Source organism: Rhinopithecus roxellana, chromosome 4, assembly GCF_007565055.1.
Source record: "Rhinopithecus roxellana isolate Shanxi Qingling chromosome 4, ASM756505v1, whole genome shotgun sequence".
In the NCBI taxonomy this organism is placed as follows: Eukaryota; Metazoa; Chordata; class Mammalia; order Primates; family Cercopithecidae; genus Rhinopithecus; species Rhinopithecus roxellana.
In genome coordinates, this window is record NC_044552.1 from 164,697,217 (window position 1) to 164,717,069 (window position 19,853).

At 35.9% G+C, this 19,853-nt stretch overlaps 1 protein-coding gene across 1 annotated transcript in view; it reads right to left on the reverse strand.

Annotated features, from left to right (window-relative positions):
• ROS1 (ROS proto-oncogene 1, receptor tyrosine kinase) overlaps nt 1-19,853 on the reverse strand; it is a 138,438-nt gene that overhangs the window by 56,427 nt on the left and 62,158 nt on the right. The window contains 8 exon segments of the mRNA XM_030928976.1: nt 232-434; nt 8,931-9,110; nt 12,549-12,835; nt 13,724-13,929; nt 15,738-15,791; nt 15,793-15,941; nt 16,277-16,340; nt 18,292-18,554. Of these exon segments, the coding sequence (XP_030784836.1) occupies nt 232-434; nt 8,931-9,110; nt 12,549-12,835; nt 13,724-13,929; nt 15,738-15,791; nt 15,793-15,941; nt 16,277-16,340; nt 18,292-18,554 (1,406 nt within the window).

Below are 19,853 nucleotides of genomic sequence, written 5' to 3' on the forward strand. Positions count from 1 at the left end.
GTTACCACTGGCAATCCATCAATGGACAAGAGTTGATATACTTCCTTGAAGCTTAACTTACTCCCAGTCAAGAAAACTAGAACACAATATGTTTTGATGAATCATTAGCTGTAAAAAAGTTGCATACTAGTCCACTTCAGAACATACAGGAAACACTTTACTATGGCTCATAAATTTATATCAAAAAAGAACATCTTGTGAAAAGACAAAGACCACTAGTTCCAATCTTACCAGAATTCTATATTTCAAGTCAGAGCTGTTTTTCCTGTCATTAACTTCTGCATAAAAAACCAGGTATGTTGGAGTAGGACTGGTGATGCCATACCATGTGAGGTTTGTCTTGGCCAGAGGTAATCTGATTGTGAGGCTAGTGTTAGTGGCATTAAGTATAGTTGGTTCCACAGTGTCTGAAGCTAGAGACAGAAACACTTTATCTAAAATAAGAAGAAACCAAAAGATTAAATATCTATACATAAATATATGAGAGGAAAAGAAGATTTTTTAACAAGAATATCAAAGGTTAGAAAGAAATTTGTAGAGCACACATAACTTTTGCTTGAAAAGATAAATATGAAAATGATTTGAAATAACGTTCTCTTTGAAGAAACAAAACTGGCTGCATCTTGATGCTGTGTGTAGTATGTGTAGTATGTACTGCTACAGCCTACCCAATGTCCTCCTCCTTTTCTTCAAGTTCATATATATCTGATATTGTTCAGGACAGCATGCTGGGAGGAAAAACTGTTTCTGAAGTTTGATTGCAGCCCAGACAATCATGTGACATGGTCTGGTTAGTCAGATCTGCTTATCACTGCCACACACCTCTGTCCTTCACCCTCCCCCAACACAGGAGGCAGACACTATACAACAGGGGCAGCAGCCATCTTGTGAGAATTGAATAAAAGACTCACTAAGGAAGTTTGGGGAAAGATCAAGTCCAGGTGCTTGATGGCACTGTGGAGCTCCCTAACCACCACTTACAACCAAACACATTGCACGCTGCACAACTCCAGGGAGCCCCAGTCATGGAGACTACAGTGGGAATGGTCTGTTCTAGGCCAGTGCAGTCGCACAATCATACTGCAGGCTTAAGCCTCAAAAAATCACCAATCTGTCACTTGCACCTGAACACAACTTCTTGACCTATTCAGTCTAAGTCTTGATGTAAAACATCACCTAAAAATGCAGCATAATTACATAATATGCAAATAACTCCAAACATGATTTTAATATGAAATCTAACAATTTTACACCAGTTAGCCAACTCTTTAACTCATTGTGCGTGGTACTGTGCTATCTGGCTCCTGCCTGCATATCCAATCTCTGCTATGCAAAGCCATCCTTCACTCTAACCACAGTACACTATCTACACACTGCAGGACTTCTACCCCTCCAACCCTTCACATAGGTAGTCTCTTCAGGTTGGAATGATCTTCCCCATCTACCTAACCTTACTTAAGGCTCAGTTCATCCATCATTTTTCCTGGGAAGTCCCTTCTGCCTTCCTATTCCAGGTAAAGGACATCTCCTCTCTGTTCTCACTCCACTTCACATGTTCTTCTACCAGTGCACTAGTCACATGTGATTTTGGTTTTGGTTTTCTTTTGCTGCTTTCTTTCTTCATCTAGCACTAGAATGTAAGCATCTTTGGCTGAGACTGTGCTTGATTTGTCTTTGTTCCCCCAGAGCCCCAGGAGGGTGCCTGACATATATTAGGTATTTAGTAAGTGTTGTCAATCCTTATGGATTCATACTAGCCACATATAAAATACATCCTTAGCATTCAACAAGTAAGAAAATTAGGGAGTAAATGTCTAAGTGGCAAATAACTTAGATGAAGCCAGCTCCTTCACTTACTAACTTTTTGGTCTTGGGAAGGTTACTCCAGCTCTTCTGTAAACAGAGACAATGGCCTGCTTTACAGATATTTATATATTATTCTATCCCTAGCACATGGTGAGCACATTATATAAATGTTAGCTATTATTATCATCATTACTGAGACTAAAATGAAAAATTAGAGAAAATAATGCTGGTCTGGTCTGGGAATTCCAAATATGAATTCCAAAATGCAGGGAAAAAAATGTTTAAAATTAGAAGTACATCTAAAATCTCCAACAACAGAGAATACTCAAGGACACTGTGAACCTAAGTTTGAGGACATTTGGAAAGTATGGGGGTTTGGAGATGGATAACCTTACTAAAGTTACAAGATGAACTACTCTGCAGTTCAGCCAATATTTATCCAATAATATTCAGTTTGTACTGATTTCAGATCTGAACAGAGAATGGAATACACATGTGAGCAATCAGAGCCATTATCTAATTCAAAGGTCATTGGGAATTTTGTCATTCTTTTATTTGACTGATATAATATGATATGTTGAAGTGTCAGAAACATTATTCAGGACAGAAAGACAGGTTTTTCCCTTACTTTTTTAATCTCATACATTTTGAAGATAATTGAATGCCTTCAGAAAAAAAGGACCAAGGTAACTTGTAATTGCTTAGAATTTCCAGCAGATGGAGGTAAAGTACTCTTAATAACGTACCTAGAAACTAGCGACATAAAATTGACTCCATTTTTTACAGAAAATAACGAGTATTAATCATATTCTTAATGAGTTCCAGGGTTTTAAAAAAAAAAAAAAAAGCTCATGCTACTCTTAGGACTTCATTTTGGAGCGTGTTCGCGTATGGGGCTGGGAGGAGGTTACATGTGTGTGTCGTTCAACTTCAGATACTGCATGGACTTCTTTTTTTTTTTTTTGGTAACACTTTATTTTTTAGTGCAATTTTAGATTCACAGCAAAATTGAGAGGAGTGTACCAAGATTTCACAGATGCTCCTTTTCTCGACACATGCATAACTTTTACCCCTACCAAAGAGGTACATTTGTTACAATCAGTGAGCCTACAATGACATCATTATCACCTAAAGCTCATAGTTTACTTTAGAGTTCAATGTTGTATTGTACATTTTAAGGGTTTGGACAAATGTGTAATAACCTGTATCCACCATTATAGTATCACATAGAATAGTTCCACTGCATTCAGTAGTCCTCTGTGCTCTATTCACCACTCATTCCCCCAGCCTTCTGGCAACTACTGATCTTATTACTGTCTACATAGCTTTTACTTTCCCAGAATGTCTTATAGTTGATATCAGCCTTCCCCAACTTTGTTCTTCTCCTTCAGTACTGTGCTACCTATTCTAGGTCTTTTGCCTCTCCATATAAACTTTAGAATCAGATGTTAATATCTACAAAATCACTTTAGCTGAAATTTTCATTGGGATTTTATAGAATCTATAGATAAGTTGAGAAGAAATGACATCTTGACAATATTGAGTCTTCCTATCTATGAACATGGAATATCTCTACATTTATTTTGTACTTTGACTTCTTTCATCAGAGTTTTGTAGTTTCTCTCAGATATATTTTTGTGCATATGCTGTTAGATTTATACCTAAGTATTTCATTTTCTGTGGGTGTTAATCTAAATGATACTGTGTGTTTAATTTCAAATTCCACTTGTCCATTGCTGGTATATAGGAAAGTGATTTACTTTTGTATATTAACCTCATGTCCTGCAAACTTGCTATAATCATTTATGAGTGTCAGGAGTCTTTTTGTCAATTCTTTCAGATTTTCTACATACATGATCATGTCATCTGTGAACAAAGACCGTGTTATTTCTTCATTCCCAGTCAGTATGCTTTGTATACCTTTTCTTGTATCGTTGCATGCTGTGACTTCCACTGCAATGTTGAAAAGAAATTGGGAGAGGGAACATCCTTACCTTGTTTCTGATTTAGTGGGAAAGCCTCTAATTTCTCACTATTAAGTAATGATGTTAACAAAGTTTTTATAGGTGTTCTTTCTCAAGGAAGTTACCCCTATTCTTAGTTTGCTGAAGTTTTTTTCATCATTAATTGGTGTTGAATTTTGTCAAAAGCATTTTCTGCATCTATCAATGTGATCACTTGATTTTTCCTCTTTGGTCTGTTGATGTAGTGGACTATATTAATTGATTTTCAAATGTTGACTCAAACACGCATAGCTGAGATAAATCCCACTTGACTGTAATATAAAATTATTTTAATATATTGCTCAATTTGATTTGTTAATATGTTGTTCAGGACTTTTGCAATTCTTGCAATATTCAAGCGAGATACTGGTCTAAAATTTTCTTTTCCTGTAATATATTTGTCTAGTTTTGGTTTTAGGGTAATTCTGGCCTAGAATAAATGCATTCATTGGCCTAATTGGAAGTAGTCCCTCTGGTTCCATTTTCTGAAAGACATTGTAGAGATGGTACAATTTTCCCATAAATGTTTGGTAGAATGCACCATTGAATCCATCTGGCCCAGGTGCTATTCAGAAGGCTATTAATTATTGATTCCATTTATGTAATAGATGTGGACATATTCAGATTGTCTATTTCTTCTTCTGTGAGTTTTGGCATACTGTGTCTGTAAAAGAATTGGTCCATTTCATCCAGGTTATTAAATTTGTGAGCATAGAGTTGTTAATAGTATTCCTTGATTATCCTTTTAATCTCCATGGGTTTTTATAGAGATGTCCCCGTCTTCATTTCTACTAGTAGCAATTTGCATCCACTCTCTTTTTTTCTTAGCCTGGCTAGAGGCTTATCAATTTTATTTATCTTTTCAAAGAACCAGCTTTTGGTTTCATTGATTTTTCTCTGTTGGTTTCCTGTTTTCAATTTCATTGATTTCTACTATACTTCTTTTTATTTTTTTCTTTTGTTTTAATTTTGTTTCTTCTTATTATTTTGGATTTAATTTACTCTTTCTAGTTTCCTAAGGTAAAAGCTTAAATAATTTTAGATCATTTTTTTCTAATACATGCAGTCAGTGCTATAAACTTCCGTCTAAGCACTGATTTTACTGATTCCCATAAGTTTTGATGTTTTGTTTTCATTTTTAGTTCAAAATATTTTTAATTTGAGATTTCTTCTTTTACCCATTTGTTATTTAGAAATACGCTGTTTAATCTCCAAGAGTTCTGAGATTTTCCAGCTATATTTCAGTTATTGATTTCTAGTTAAATGGCATTGTAGTCTGAGGACAGATATTGTATGATTTCTATTCTTTTACATTTGTTAAAGTGTATTTTATGGTCTGTCTTGTTGAATGTTCCATGTGAGCTTGAGAAGAATGTTTATTCTGCTGTTGTTGGATAAATTGTTATTAGTAGATAGATGTCCATTATAGCAAATTAATTGATGGTGTTATTGAAGTTCATCAGTATATCCTTAGTGATTTTTTTTTTTTTGGCTGGATTTGCCCATTTCTGATAGACAGACATTGCAAAGTCTTCAATGGTTATAGTGGCTTCATCTGTTTCTTGCAGTTCTATCAGTTGTTGCCTCATGTATTTTGATGCTCTGTTTTTAGGGACATATGCATTAAGGATTATTATGTCTTCTTGGAGAACTGATCCCTTTATCGTTATATAATGTCCCTCTTTATCACTTATAACTTTCCTCGCTCTGAAGTCTGCTCTGTCTGAAATTGTTTCTTCTTTCACTTGATTAGCAATAGCATGATATACTATCTCCATCCCTTTATTTTTGATCTATATGACGTGTCTTTACACTTAAAGTGGGTTTCTTATAGACAATGTATAGTTGAGTCTTATTTGTTGATCCACTCAAACAACCTCTGTATTTTAGTTGGTGTATTTAGACCATGGATGTTCAAAGTGACTACTGATATAGTTGAATTAGTATCTACCATATTTGTTATTATTTTTCATTTGTTGCCCTTGTTCTTTGTTCCTACTTTTGTCTTCCACTTTTTTCTGACTTTGGTGGTTTTAACTGAGCATTCTAAATGATTCTATTTTCTCTCCTTTCTTGGGAACCAGTTATACTTTTTTAAAAACACTTTTTAGTGATTTGCCCTTGAATTTGCAATGTATGTTTACAACTAATTCAAGTCCACCTTCAAACAACACTATACCACTTCATAGGTGTGCAGTACCTTATAATAACAAAATAACACCAAGTCCTCTTTTCTATCCTTGTGTCACTGCTGTGATTCATTTTGCTTAATATAAATATACACATATATATGCACACATACATGCATAAGTGGATATAATTGAATATATTATTGCTATTATTATTTTCAACAAACTAGTATCCATTTAGTCAATTAAGATAAAGAAAAACTTTTACTTCACCTTCACTTATTTGTTCTCTAATGCGCTTCCTTTCTTTCTGTAGATCTGAATTTCTGACCTGTATCATTTTTCTTCTTTCTAAAGAACTTCTTTCAACATTTCTTCCAAAGCAGGTCTACCGATAACAAATTCTCTCGATTTTTGTCTGAGAACGTCCTTATTGCTCCTTCTCTTTTGAAGGATAATTTCACAGGGTGTGGAATTCTAGGTTAGTGTTTTTTTCTCTCAGGATTTTAAATATCTTACTTTTCTCTCTTCTTGCTTATATAGTTTCTGAGGAGAAGTTGGATATAATTCTTATCTTTGTTCCTCTATAGCTAAAGTACTTTTTCCTCTGGCTTCTTTCAGAATTTTTTTTCTTTATCTTTGGTTTTCTGCAGTTTGAATACGACAGGCCTAGTGTAGATTTTGGCATGGATCCTTCTTGGTATTGTTTGAGCTTCCCACGTCTGTAGTTTGGTATCCGACATTAATTTGGGGAAATTATCAGTCACTACTGTTTCAAATATTTATTTCAAATATTTCTTCTGTTCAGTTTCTCTCTCTCATCTTTTTCTAGTATTCATATTATGCCTATCTTACACCTTTTGTAGTTTCCCCACAGTTCTTGAATATTCTGTTCTGGATTTATTTATTTATTTATTTATTTTTGCTTTACAGTTCTGCAGGTTTCTATTGAGATATTTTCAAGCTCAGAGATTCCTTCCTCAGCCACATCCAGCCTACTTTTAAGCCCATCAAACATTCTTCATGTGTTACAGTGTTTTTATCTCTACCTTTTCTTTTTTTTCCTCAAATATCCATGTCTTTGCTCACGTTGACCATCTGTCCTTGTATACTGACAACTTTATTCATTAGAACCCCTAGCATATTAATCATCGTTGTTTTAAATTCTCAGTCTGATAATTCTAACATCCCTGCCATATTGAAATCTGGTTGTGATAGTTCCTCTATCTCTTCAATCTGTGTTTTATGCCTTTTAGTATGCCTTGTAATTTTTTCTTGATAGCTGAATATGCTGTACCGGGTGAAAGCAAGTGCTGTAAGTGGACCTTTAGGAAGGTGGTGGTAAGGTGTAGTGGGAGGGGAGGCATTTTACAGTCTTAGATTAGATCTCAGTCTTCAAGTGGGTTTTTGCTTTGCTTTTCGAATGTGAACTTCACAGGTTCTTTTCATTCCCCCACCCCACTTAGGTGGCACACGATGACTAGAATGGGTTGGGGTTGGGCGCTTCTCTTTGCCCGGTCAATTAAGCTCTGATAAAACCCAAGCAGGTCCAACTGTGGTTAGTGTATCTTGAACACAGACCTTGTTAAGAAGAACAGAATGCTCTGGTGCCTTTCAAAATTTTTCCTTTTCCCTTCCCTCCGTGGGAAGCACAAGGAGATTTTCTAAGACAAAAACCAGTTAAAGCTCCTGGAGGTAAAACTTATAAAAGTGTGAAGCCCCCCTATGACTGGATCCCCTTCGAGTTTCTAACTCTCAGAGTTAACCAACTGAGCCTCAAGCAATTCATCAGTTACTGTTTAGATTTTTCTACTGCTAACACTGCTTTCTAAAAAGGTTTTAGCTCATGGGTTTTTGCTCTGGTAAATTATAATTCTCTGTATTTACCAATCTGTCTTTCCAACTGGGGACAGCAGTTTGCTCTGTGACCTCACTTCTCTTGTGGATCCAAGAAGAGCTATTAAGTTTTCAGTTCGCTCAGTCTTTTACTTGTTTTTGGGTGGAGTGGCAATTTCTAAGCTTCTGGGTCAGAAACCAGATGCCACATGAACCTTTAACATTTCTCAAATTTCTCAACATGAAAAATAAATTATTTTACAAAAATACAAAGTAGGCTTTATTTATAAATTTTAACATTTTTCAATTTACATGTTTTATAACTGAAAACATTTAAACAAAGGGAGTTTATGTCATTCACATCTGTCCCTCTCCAGAGGACAGTTATATTTAAGTTAGAATGATATTTGCAGCTTAGTGGCAAACAAAGCCTTGACAAAATGCCAATGAGGCCATGCAATACTGTTTTTGTTTTTGTTTGTGTTTTTTTAGATTTCAACAATGCAAAATACATAGTCAGTTCTGCTATAACATGATACATACCTTTCTAGGAATCATTGCGGTATACAAATCACACAATAAAATTCACAGTTTATAGGAAAAGTAGGATGAGGGGCATAACACTTAAAACAGTAACACTTTTTTAAAAAAGATAAAAACTTAATAAAAATGGTAGCACAGTCTTACGTTAAATAGTACTACATATTACAATAGTATATATTAATACTTAATGATTTGATACATAATACTGCATACTGCATAATAACACAAGTATGACCCGTTACCTTGAAAACACGGTTGTATGCAATACTTCTTGACACCACTGGGAGGCCTAAAATATCAGCAAAGGAGAAATAAGAGAAAGAAGAGAAATTATGGGACTGAGAAGAGAAAGAGGACAGGCAGAGAGAACAACAGGACGCAGTTTTTCCCATGACTAAAGTTGCCCACCACACCCTGAGCTGTGTTTACACATAGAGGTAATTTGTGATCCAGGGCAAACAGCAATCACAGTGCACACTAAAGACTGGCAGAGTTTGGAGCAAGGATGAGAGCACAACAAAGGGGCTAAAGGGACAGCTTTGGAGGAGACATAATGAGATTTTTCGGACCCTAAATTGGGAGAACAAGCTGATTACGAATGTGACTTTATTACCTGGAAAAGGCTGCATAACTGAACTGTAAGCCAAGATATGCCTACTCCTTAGGGCCTTCACCTGGGAGACGATGACCCCATTTCCTTTCTTTGCTTGATAAATCTGTGTGCTGTCCTTTGCTGTGATGATCCAATATATAAAATCTCTATCCACAGTTAAGCTAGCAAGGGTTTTTCCTGCTGTTAAAAACGTAAGGAATATAAAGAACAAAATAAATATTTTACATTTTTTACTCTAAATAATATATGAAATTATTTTCCTATATATAATTACTAACTTTTGAATCTATTATTTCAATATGAAAAAAAAATCTTCATTTTATGTCATTTGGCTAAGGGTTTTAGAGGTCTTCTCTCATTTTAGCACCATATACAAGTCAATCAGGTAACTACTATTATTACCAACATCATTTTGTGGAAAGGCAAACTGAAATTTAAAGGAGTTAAATAATCTGCTCAAGGACATCAAAGGGCAGACCCAGGATTTAAAATCCACCTATGTGACTCAAAATCAAATAATGCCAACCTGAGGGAAGTATTAAATGATAGGCAGAGGGCTCAGTGCCTTTCTCAATATTTTTATCAATGGTTTGGAATGAATGCATAGTAAACACATTTATCATCTTTGCAGATAATATGTGATTATCACCATCACTAGCAGGTTCAGTTACAGCCTTGAAATTCAAAAATATCACAACAGAATCAGGAAATTGATTCAAATTTGATAGGAACAAATGTAAAATCCTAAATTTAAGTTTCCTATCAATTCTGTAAATGAACAAATGAAAGGGATCTGGCTTAATAATAATGAATGTGGAAAAGACTATGGTCTTTCAATGGCAGGTATCCTAAAGATCTGATTCCACTTTTGGCAACAGCAAAAAGAAGACCTTCATAGTTAGAGTCTCCCTTCACTGATAAGAACACATTGAGAGTGAAGTGTCTTTATGGGGGCAATATTTAAGAGAATATTAACTAGCTGAAATGAAATCACGGGAGAGTGACTAGGGCAAAGATTTAGATGCCACATCGCCTGGGGAGCAATTGCAGATACTTGAATTTTTCCTCCAAAGAAAATGCTTGCTTCCAGCATGGTGGCTCATGCCTGTAATCCCAGCATTTTGGGAAGTCAAGGCAGGCAGATGGCTTGAGCCCAGGAGTTCAAGACTAGACTGGGCAGCGTAGCAAGACACTATCTCCACAAAAAATATTAAAATTAGCGAGGCATGGTAGTGTGCACCTGTAGTCCCAGCTACTTGGGAGGCTGAGGCAAGATGATCACCTGAGCCTGGGAGATGGAGGCTACAGTGAGCCATGATTGCACTACTGCACCCCAGCCAGGGCAACAAAGTGAGATCCTGTCTCAAAAAAAAAAAAATGCTTACAATGAGCTACAATAGTTATCTCTACATAGTTGAATGGCTATCATGTGGAAAGTGATTAAATTATTCTTTGTAAATTTAGAGGTAAGAACTAAGGCTAATGAATGGGAGAAATGAAGAAAAGACTGGCTAAATATAAGAAAAAATCCAATGTTCAGAATTGTCCAAAAGCTTAAACAGACTTCCTTATAAAGTAGCAGGGTTTTTTAAAGAAACAGTTGTTTAAGCATGACTATTTTTAAAGAAAAAATTTCTTACAACATCATAACATCCAAATGATCTCTAAAATCTTTCTAATTTTCTAATTTTAGGATTTTAATTACAAGTTTATGAAAAACTGACCATTTTTATACATATATAATGGTCTACTAGATAATTCTTCTGTCTCGTGTATCAAATGTTAAAGAAAAAATTATTCTGACACTTGTTAAAATGGTAAGAAAGACTTTGGTCAAGAAAAGAGCAATAGTGCACTAGGAAAGACAAATATTGCAACGTAACAGACAGTTGGGGTTTTTATAGCCAAAAAACTGCGTGAGGAAGTCATTGGGTGGAGAAATACTAAGAGATGGCATCCAGGATAGGGCAATCCTTGTTACATTAGCCTAACGGGATTCTTGCTAAAGGCAGGCCAAGAGCCTAAACAGGATTCTTACTCAAGTCAGACCAATGTCCATCAAGGGTGGGCAATGAAGAATTTGATCAGGTATCAGTGAAAGGGGGTTCTCTCTAAACTGACTTTGTAGGATTCTTGCTAAAACTGAACTCAGCAAGGATGGACACATGAAGACTAAGGTTGAGGCATAGTCAATAAGAGAACTCAGAGGAGCATAACTACATTTTGATCAAGGAAAGGGCTTTTGTCACAGGTTTAACAGAAACAAGTAACATACCTAAGGAGGAATCATTCAAAACATTACCTCTATCATTAAATCTATTTAATGATAGGAATTGTTTCTAGAAGGTCTTGTTTCTAAAAGGCCTCTAAACATAGGAATTGTTTCTAAAAGGTCTTGGTTTACATGTCAACAAAACCTATGTACAATTATAACACATACACACATATTTACAATTTCAAAACTTTACTGTATAACCCAGCAATGACCAATAGAACTTTCAGTGATGATGCAAATGTTTTATACCTATGTTGTCCAACACAGTGGCCATTAGCTATTTGTGGCTTTTGAGCACTTAAAATTTAGCTAGTGTGACTGAGAGATTAAATGCTTAATTTTATTTAATTTTATTTTTTTGAGACAGAGTTTTACTCTGTCACCCAGGCTGGAGTGCGGTGGCACCATCTTGACTCACTGCAACCTCCACCTCCTGAGCTCAAGCGAGTCTTCCTGCCTCAGCCTCCTGAGTAGCTGGGATTACAGGCATGCACCACTATGTCCAGCTAATTTTTGTATTTTTAGTAGAAACAGGTTTTTACCATGTTGGCTAGGCTGGTCTCAAACTCCTGACCTCAAGTGATCTACCCACCTCGGCCTTCCAAAGTGCTGGGATTACAGGCATGAGCCACTGCACCTGGCCTTAATTTCAATTAATTTAATAGTGATTACCACACTGGGCAATGAAGACTAATTTTAAGAGTATATGGGGTATTTAGAGTATATATTTTTTTTCTGTTGAATTACTCCTAATTAGGAGACTTCCGAATTGTACTCGACTTTTGAATATTTATTCTACAAGCATATGAATTTCAACAGATAGACCCAAGTATTGACCAATTCATGTTGAAAGTAGAACCTATGGGATCATCAAAGTGGAAATAATTTAGGATAGCGGAAAGATCATGCATGTTGTAGTTAGACCCAGTTTCAACTTCTACTAACTGTGGCCCTTGGGAAAAGTTACCTTACTTTTCTCAGCCTCAGTTTCCTCATCTGTAAAATGAGGATATTAGTACCTACTTCACTGAGGCATTATGAAGATTAAATAAAATAATGCATTTAGTACATGCTAAGAACATACAGTTAAGATCATTAAATTGTAGCTCTATTATTAATTACAATTTTTTAAAACACAGATTTAGAAAATTATGTGAATGACTACATACAATTTTCCTGGAAACAACTTGATTTGAATTCTATAAGAACACTTGGCATGGTACAGAGCAAATATCATGTGTGTATTCTTTTGAGTATATGGGGATTTCAACCTCTTTTTAAATGCAATTGAAGGAGCTGCTCTTATTAACAAATATATCTGTGCACATATATCAGCATCTTACCGAGCATAGCAGGTACTGTGATAACTCTCCAACAATGACAGCCTTCCAGATCCATTGCCCAGATCTCTTGTGCTTTGGCAAAGTATATCAATGGTTTCTCTAGGTTAGAGGTATCAATAGCCATTGCTCCACTTAACTCAAATTCAGTCACATTGCAAGAACATTGATTCCTTTTGTTTTGTTGGTTTGTAGCTGTGGGTTGCAGAATTCGGTGCAAGGTGCGATTGATAATACTGTAGTAGAACATCTGGTAGCCAAAACTGGAAACTTCTGTCCAATACAAGCGACTATAGAGGAAAAAAAGTCCCCCCAACTTAATGAGTAAAATACATCATTTCAAATATTGGTTTCTAATGCAGAGCAACCATTCCTAATGACTGTGTGGGACAAATGGAGCCTTTGGAGACAGCATGGTCAAGTTTTCAATAACCTTTTTCTGAGATGGAAGAATTCACAAGAAGTCTAACTTGTAGCATTTCCAATGATTTCTCAATAGATGTGTTTACAACTTAAGTCTGGGAACATAATGACCTTAGGTGCTATAGTAAAAGGCCCACTTAATAACTGAAATATAAAATGCATTTGCATAATTTTCATCAATGTCCATCTCTATTCCACTCCTCTCATGTCTGTTTTTGCTTCTTAATACTAGTTAATGATCTAGTTTCAAAATAGCCTATCCTCATGCTTATGGCACAAACAGAAATGCATCTTTCCAGCCTGGGAAATTGCTACTTAGGTGCTAAAAGGCGACGTTAAAGCTCATCTTGTGAGGATATGAGTTAAACTAAGATGGATGAGCACAGAATAACTTTTGCTGTGCAAGACATGCTGCCCATCTGTTCCTGCTCATCTCTTGCCACTGTCTCAATCCTCTTCTTGTCCTTGCCAACTGATGATGCTATTGCATTCACTAGTATAAAAATCTGCTATTGTTCCCTGTTAGGTAATTAGCCTAACTTTGTTAGTCAAATTGTCGGTATGCATTAAGTTTACATATTTGTGGTTGCGGCTCCTAATTTACAGGAAGAATTACTTACTATAATATAGTGGGCCAAGAGCCCTAAGCATCTTATTTTCCCATAATTGTCTTCTACTACTGAATCAAAGACATTCCATTAAATATGTCTCTATCTCTTTCATCACAATATAAAAAGATACTTGCATTTACATACCTTAAAAGAGGATATACAGAAAAAGAAATTATTGTTGAATTCCTATTGTGAATCTTCACCTCTCTGGGGTATTTCACCTTGTGTTCAAGATCAACATCAAATATTTGCATTCCATTTTGTGATTCTTTCAGTGCAAAGTAGAGGTGCCTTGAAATCCAGTCAATTGTAATAACTGTGATATCAAAAACCAGTGAATCTCGGAAAAGCTTAACAACAGGTAGAGAACACAGTCAAGAAGAGAGTGGTTATTTTTTTATTTGAAGACTTTTCTATATTCACCCATATCATTTGTTTACTGCACTTCTCATTTGTAATCCCAAACCTCAGCAATCTGGATAGTATACCATTGTAACGTGGGTCCTCTTCTCACATTTTTCCTAAATGATTCTAACTATCATGGCTTTAACTGCAATCTACAAACCAGTGCTACAAATTTATACCTTCAGACAAGATCTGTAATGAGTTACTGATTCAAATATTAAACTGCCTACTGAACATTTCCATATGAATTATCCCAGAAAACAGACTTCATCACCCACCCCAAAACCTCTTTTTCTCCTGCATTTTATATTTTTATGGATTTTCAACACCCACCCAAGGAGCTAATCCTGACAAATACGGTCCTCCTTGACTTCTTCTTCTCATTACTACCCATAGTAAATTAGTCCCTTTTTCCCCCCCTGGAGATGGAGTCTGGCTCTCTCACCCAGGCTGGAGTGCAGTAGCATGATCTTGGTTCACTGCAACCTTCACCTCCTGGGTGCAAATTATTCTCCTGCCTCAGCCTCATGAGTAGCTGAGACTACAGGCATGCACCACCATGTCCAGCTAATTTTTATATTTTTAGTAGAGACAGGGTTTCACCATGTTGGCCAGGCTGGTATCGAATTCCTGGCATCCAGTGATCCATCTGCCTTGGCCTCCCACAGTGTTGGGATTAGAGGCGTGAGTCACTGTGCCCAGCTTGAACTAGTCCCATTTTAAATGTCCAGTTTGTCATCTCCTTTCTCACCTCATGCTCATCCCCTCACTCAGGCCCATAACATTTTCTACCTGGATTTCTGTGACAGCCTCCTAATTGTCTCAGACTTAACCCTCTCTAAGTCACTATTCACACTGCTAACAGACAGGCCTTTCTAAAACACAACTTGACCATGTTAATGACCCACTAAATATCTTTACTGGCTTGCTGTTGGCTTCTAGAATGACACCTGCCTCCTTAGCACAGTAAGGAGACCCATTATGCTCAGGCTCCCACCTCTCCAGATTTCCCAGCTTCCTTTCACTCCACTCTCATCCAAACACTCTATGTCTCTTTGTTTTCCTGTCTTTGTACCCCATTGGCCTTCACCTGGCTCATCTTTGTTTCCAGGATGTTTTTCCATTCTACCACCACCAAGCCAACCTAGACTACTTGTTCATTCTCTGTGATTCCACCACATCCTGCTCTCAGCACAACAGTTATCTTAGTCTGTCTTCACTATCAGTTAACATTTGGTGAATGCCTACCACATGCCAAGGCATTGTGCTAAGTGCATTACATGGATTATCTCATTTGATCTTCATGGGAACCCTATGATGAGATATTACTTAACCATAGAGGTTAAATAACTTGCCAGTGGTTACAAATCTAGTAAGCAGTAGAGCCCAAATTGTATTCTAGGTGGTCAAATTTCAAAACTCACCTTCTTAATCACTAGGCAATACTGCCTTCCTAGTGTTAGACAAATACTAGACTGGGTTTAGTAAGAGCAAAGCCTATAAACTTTCACCTATAATATCCCAGGCTCTAACACAGCATCCTAAACCCAATAGCTATTTGCTAACTGAGTGCTGAATGACATTTGCCCAAAACATAGTCTGTATTCATGTGTGGCTAAATGATTACACAATATCTGTCTTTTTCATTCTAATCTTAATGACTAAACCATTTTCCAGTCATTTTAACTACTGAGTAGTGTCATATGCAAATACTTCACTTCCTTTATTTCAAAAGAATTACATAGTGAAATACCTCAGAGCTAGAACGATTGTGCAAGTTCAGAAGAAAGAGTGAGTCCCCTTCAGCAGTAATATCCCAGCTCATTATCAGCTGTGTAGCAAATGGCACTGATAACTCTTTCTGCTGAAAACGTCCACACAACTTGATTTTGATCCATATCTAAAAAAACTATCTTGTTACCAAGAAGAGTTATGAGGTGAGGAAATGGGTTGATTTCTGAAAGCAAAAAACATGTAGATAATATGCATGAGAAAACTAACTTTAGCGCAGTCCCTTGATTTAATATCAGGCAGTTTTGAAGTCCATGGGCTCCCTTTGGTTCCTCTAATACATCTGTCTCAGTGATAACCTTGTAGGCTCTCTACCACTAGGTTTATTTAAACATATTTTGGGGATGATTTGGGGTCAAAAACATGTCTTTGACCTAAACTTTAGCTCAGAGACAGTGTTCATATCCCTAAAGATACCAATGGGAAAAAAAAAACACACACACACATACACACACACAAGCCTCTAAATTATTATTTGCACAGATTTTAGAAAACAAATACCTGATGTTGTAGACTTTACAACGTCAGCAAATGATCCTGGCCCTTTAGATGTGAAGGCCCGAACCTAAAGAAAAGGAAACAAAAACTGCATTCAATAGCGTTCTCAGTGGCAACAATTAAGTTCTGAGACTGGGAGATTACTAAATGTTTCATTTCACACTCCTGATACACAATATTAATAATTTCAAATAGTTATTTACATTAATATACAGCAATGTAAATCACCAAGAGAAAAAATATTGTTCTATATTTATGTTGATAGATTTTTTAGCTAGAAAACTGCAAGAATTGGAACAAATCTCTCTTGCTAAAAAATGAATTTTTAAAAATGTCTGGGAATGTAATGTACAGCATGGATGCTGATGAATGTCTAATTCAATCGTGATAATGACACCATGTATACATTTATCAAGTCATGTCGTACAGCTTGAATATATATATTTGTCAGTTGAATGCTTTTAAACAAAATAAGGTCATTATTTTCAAAATTAAGTTACATAGAACATTTAACAGAAATAAAACCGTGCAAATTATGATAAACTTTCATTTTTCTTGAATTCAACAACTAGAAGCTTCAAAATACTAAATTTCCATACTTTTTAAAAAGTAACTTTTAAAAATAATTAAACCTTATATTTGAAAATGATTGTGCATTTCAAACCAGTTTCACATACATTGTCTCTTTCGATCTTCACAACTACTAAGAGTAGAAACTGGACCAGGATACTAATAAGGGGAAGTAACTCATGCACAATGACATATGTAGAAACTGGCATCAGAACCAAGTCTTCTGAGGTCTGCATACATTTTTTCCCACTGGGCCATGCCACATTCTAACAATAAAGTTTATTTTTATTGTTTTAGATATTTTCTATTATGTAATAAATTATTTCAATTTCCAAACCTTGCATATGTACAATAGCCTGCAAAGAAAATTGACATCTATAATGGTGGACTCAAAATATAAAGCCCCAAGTGCTTTATCAATAAAACACTGTATTATTTTTATTATACTTTTAGTATTAAACACATTCTACTATATTTTATATATTACTACCTGTGTATGATTTATAATGGTACATATATATATAGTAGTGTTTACTTTTGTACAAAACTGTGTTAAATGAAACTCATATATATCCATGCATATCACTTTGTATAGTTCCAAGGTGACCAAACTTTGAAACTATATATCTATACACATATATATACTATATATTCATATATATACTATATATTCTATATATACAATGTATATTCTATATATAGACACACTTAGCCAGAATATTTATTTTACCAAAACACTAATTTTTACCAAACAGGAATGTGTATTATCTTTAACTTTCATGTATAACTTATTTGATTAGTATATGTGGACTTAACAAATTATCAAAATAATTATTAAATTAGAATTTTATGAAAAGTAAAACAAATCCTTAGGCAACTCAAATCTCCAAAACACTCCCCAAGATGTTATTTTCCCCAAAAAGAAATGGTGGAAAGCATTACAGCACAGTGCTTTTCAGCCACACAGCTTTGGTAATTGACTGATACTCTCAAGGACTTAACTTTTTCTTTATAGTATGATGATCAAATGAGATAATGAATACAAAGTACCTACTGTGGTGCAAGGCCTATAGTGATTTTATTGAAAAATAATTGTTTATCAAAGTAACACATGTACCCCAAATGTACGTACAACTATAATATATATCAATAAAAATATAAAACAAATCTGTAATATGTAACATAGAAAAATTAAAATCGTGATACAGCTTCAAAAGAAAAGCAAAAAGAAAAAGAATGACTTACTATGAATTTGCAAAGTTCCCTGAATATGAGAAAGTTCTGAAAATGTCCTTTACCCAAGCAATCCCCTCTTGCCTCTCTACTTTTGCTGCCCACTTGACCTCTTTGATCACAGTATACCTAAACTATTGACAGGGTGACAGAATTCTTAACATAGTCCTTTAAATCTGTTTGCACTCTCATATCTTCTGTTTTCTCTCTCATACCTGGAAGGCAACAAAGCATCTGGGACTCATGCCTTCAAGTTGAAAAGACATCACTGAGGGAGTGACATTGACAGCAATCCAGTCTTCAAATGTTTTGTTTGTAATACTTTGATTGGATATTTTGTAGAAAATTTCAAATTTTGTTAACACCCCATTTTCATGCTCAGGTTTGTTCCACCTAAATTCCACCACAACTTCATTCTTGTTACAGCATTTTCCACTTGGTAATATAAATATTCTGGGGTTCTCTGGTGCTGATGGAACTGAAAAGTAGAGGCACGGATAGAGCAGAAAAGAATAGAAGACGGACTTTTACCACTTACAATGAGATTGTAAACAACTTAACAATATTTCTCATTCCAGGCATTTGCAGTATATTTATTGCATTCTTAAAGATCTTCAGGAGAGAATATTCCATAGATTTCTTCAGGAACTCATCCTGATAATTTCAGCACATCTGACTGACAGGCAAGACTTCCTTACGTTGAACTCAAGTCCTTCCTACTACCATTTAAGCACACCTTTCTTGTCTGTGCCTTGTGTAGATGGAAGGTGTCTGGTTCTCCCTATAAAATGCAACATTCACTTTCATCCTGACAGAGTGATTTCAGTGAAGCCGAAAATGTCATCATAGGGATGTCTGGCAGTAAGTCCCACCAGCCTTCGGCCAGTTCAGGGTGTAAAACACAGCATAAATCAGAGACCTAGGCCCTGTCACCCTGAAGTCCGTAGGAAGCAGAAAGTTTTAGGGGAGGCTGATGGTACCCCAAGAGCAAGGTTTGGGAGTACTTATTTATTCTAGAGCCAAACCAAGCGGTTCAGTATCTCTCAGTCCTTTAATCAAGAGAAATGTCTCTGCCTGATTTCTAAGTCATTCTCTCTGGATGGCCCTCTCCTCTCTTAGGACTCCTCCGCAAGGTCTTCATTCCCTCCTTCATTCCAATCACATTGCTATCTAATGTTTAACACTCACTGGGGAGTAATACATGATATAAATGATGAATTGATGGGTGCTGACGAGTTGATGGGTGCAGCACACCAACATGGCATAAGTATACATATGTAACAAACCTGCACGTTATGCACATGTACCCTAGAACTTAAAGTATAAAAAAAAAAAAAAAAAAAAGTGAAAAAAAAAAAAAAACACTCACACTATTATTCAATCTCCAGGCCTTCTTACATTAGGCTTCTCTTCTTACATGGGATACCTCTTCTTGCTCCATCTTTCAGGGTGCACTAAAGTTTCCATTTCCCAAAGGCATCTTCCCTCTTAAGAATGCCTGAGGCAGCTTGATATACGTGAAGGTTTCATAGGCTTGTCTACTCACTCTATGCCACTGCTGCTCAGGAATAACTCTCTAGTATCTACTATCATTTGCTGTGCATGTGTTTATCTCTCCCCTGTTTTATGAGCTCCATCAGAGAAAGCAGCTCTTCTTATTCCTTGTTAAATCCTCCCAAGTCTAGTATAGAATGAGCACACAGTAAGTGGTTAATAAATATTGGTCAATTTGGATAATTTCCTGGTTATATTGTAAAGTTCCTGAAGGCAAAGGCCA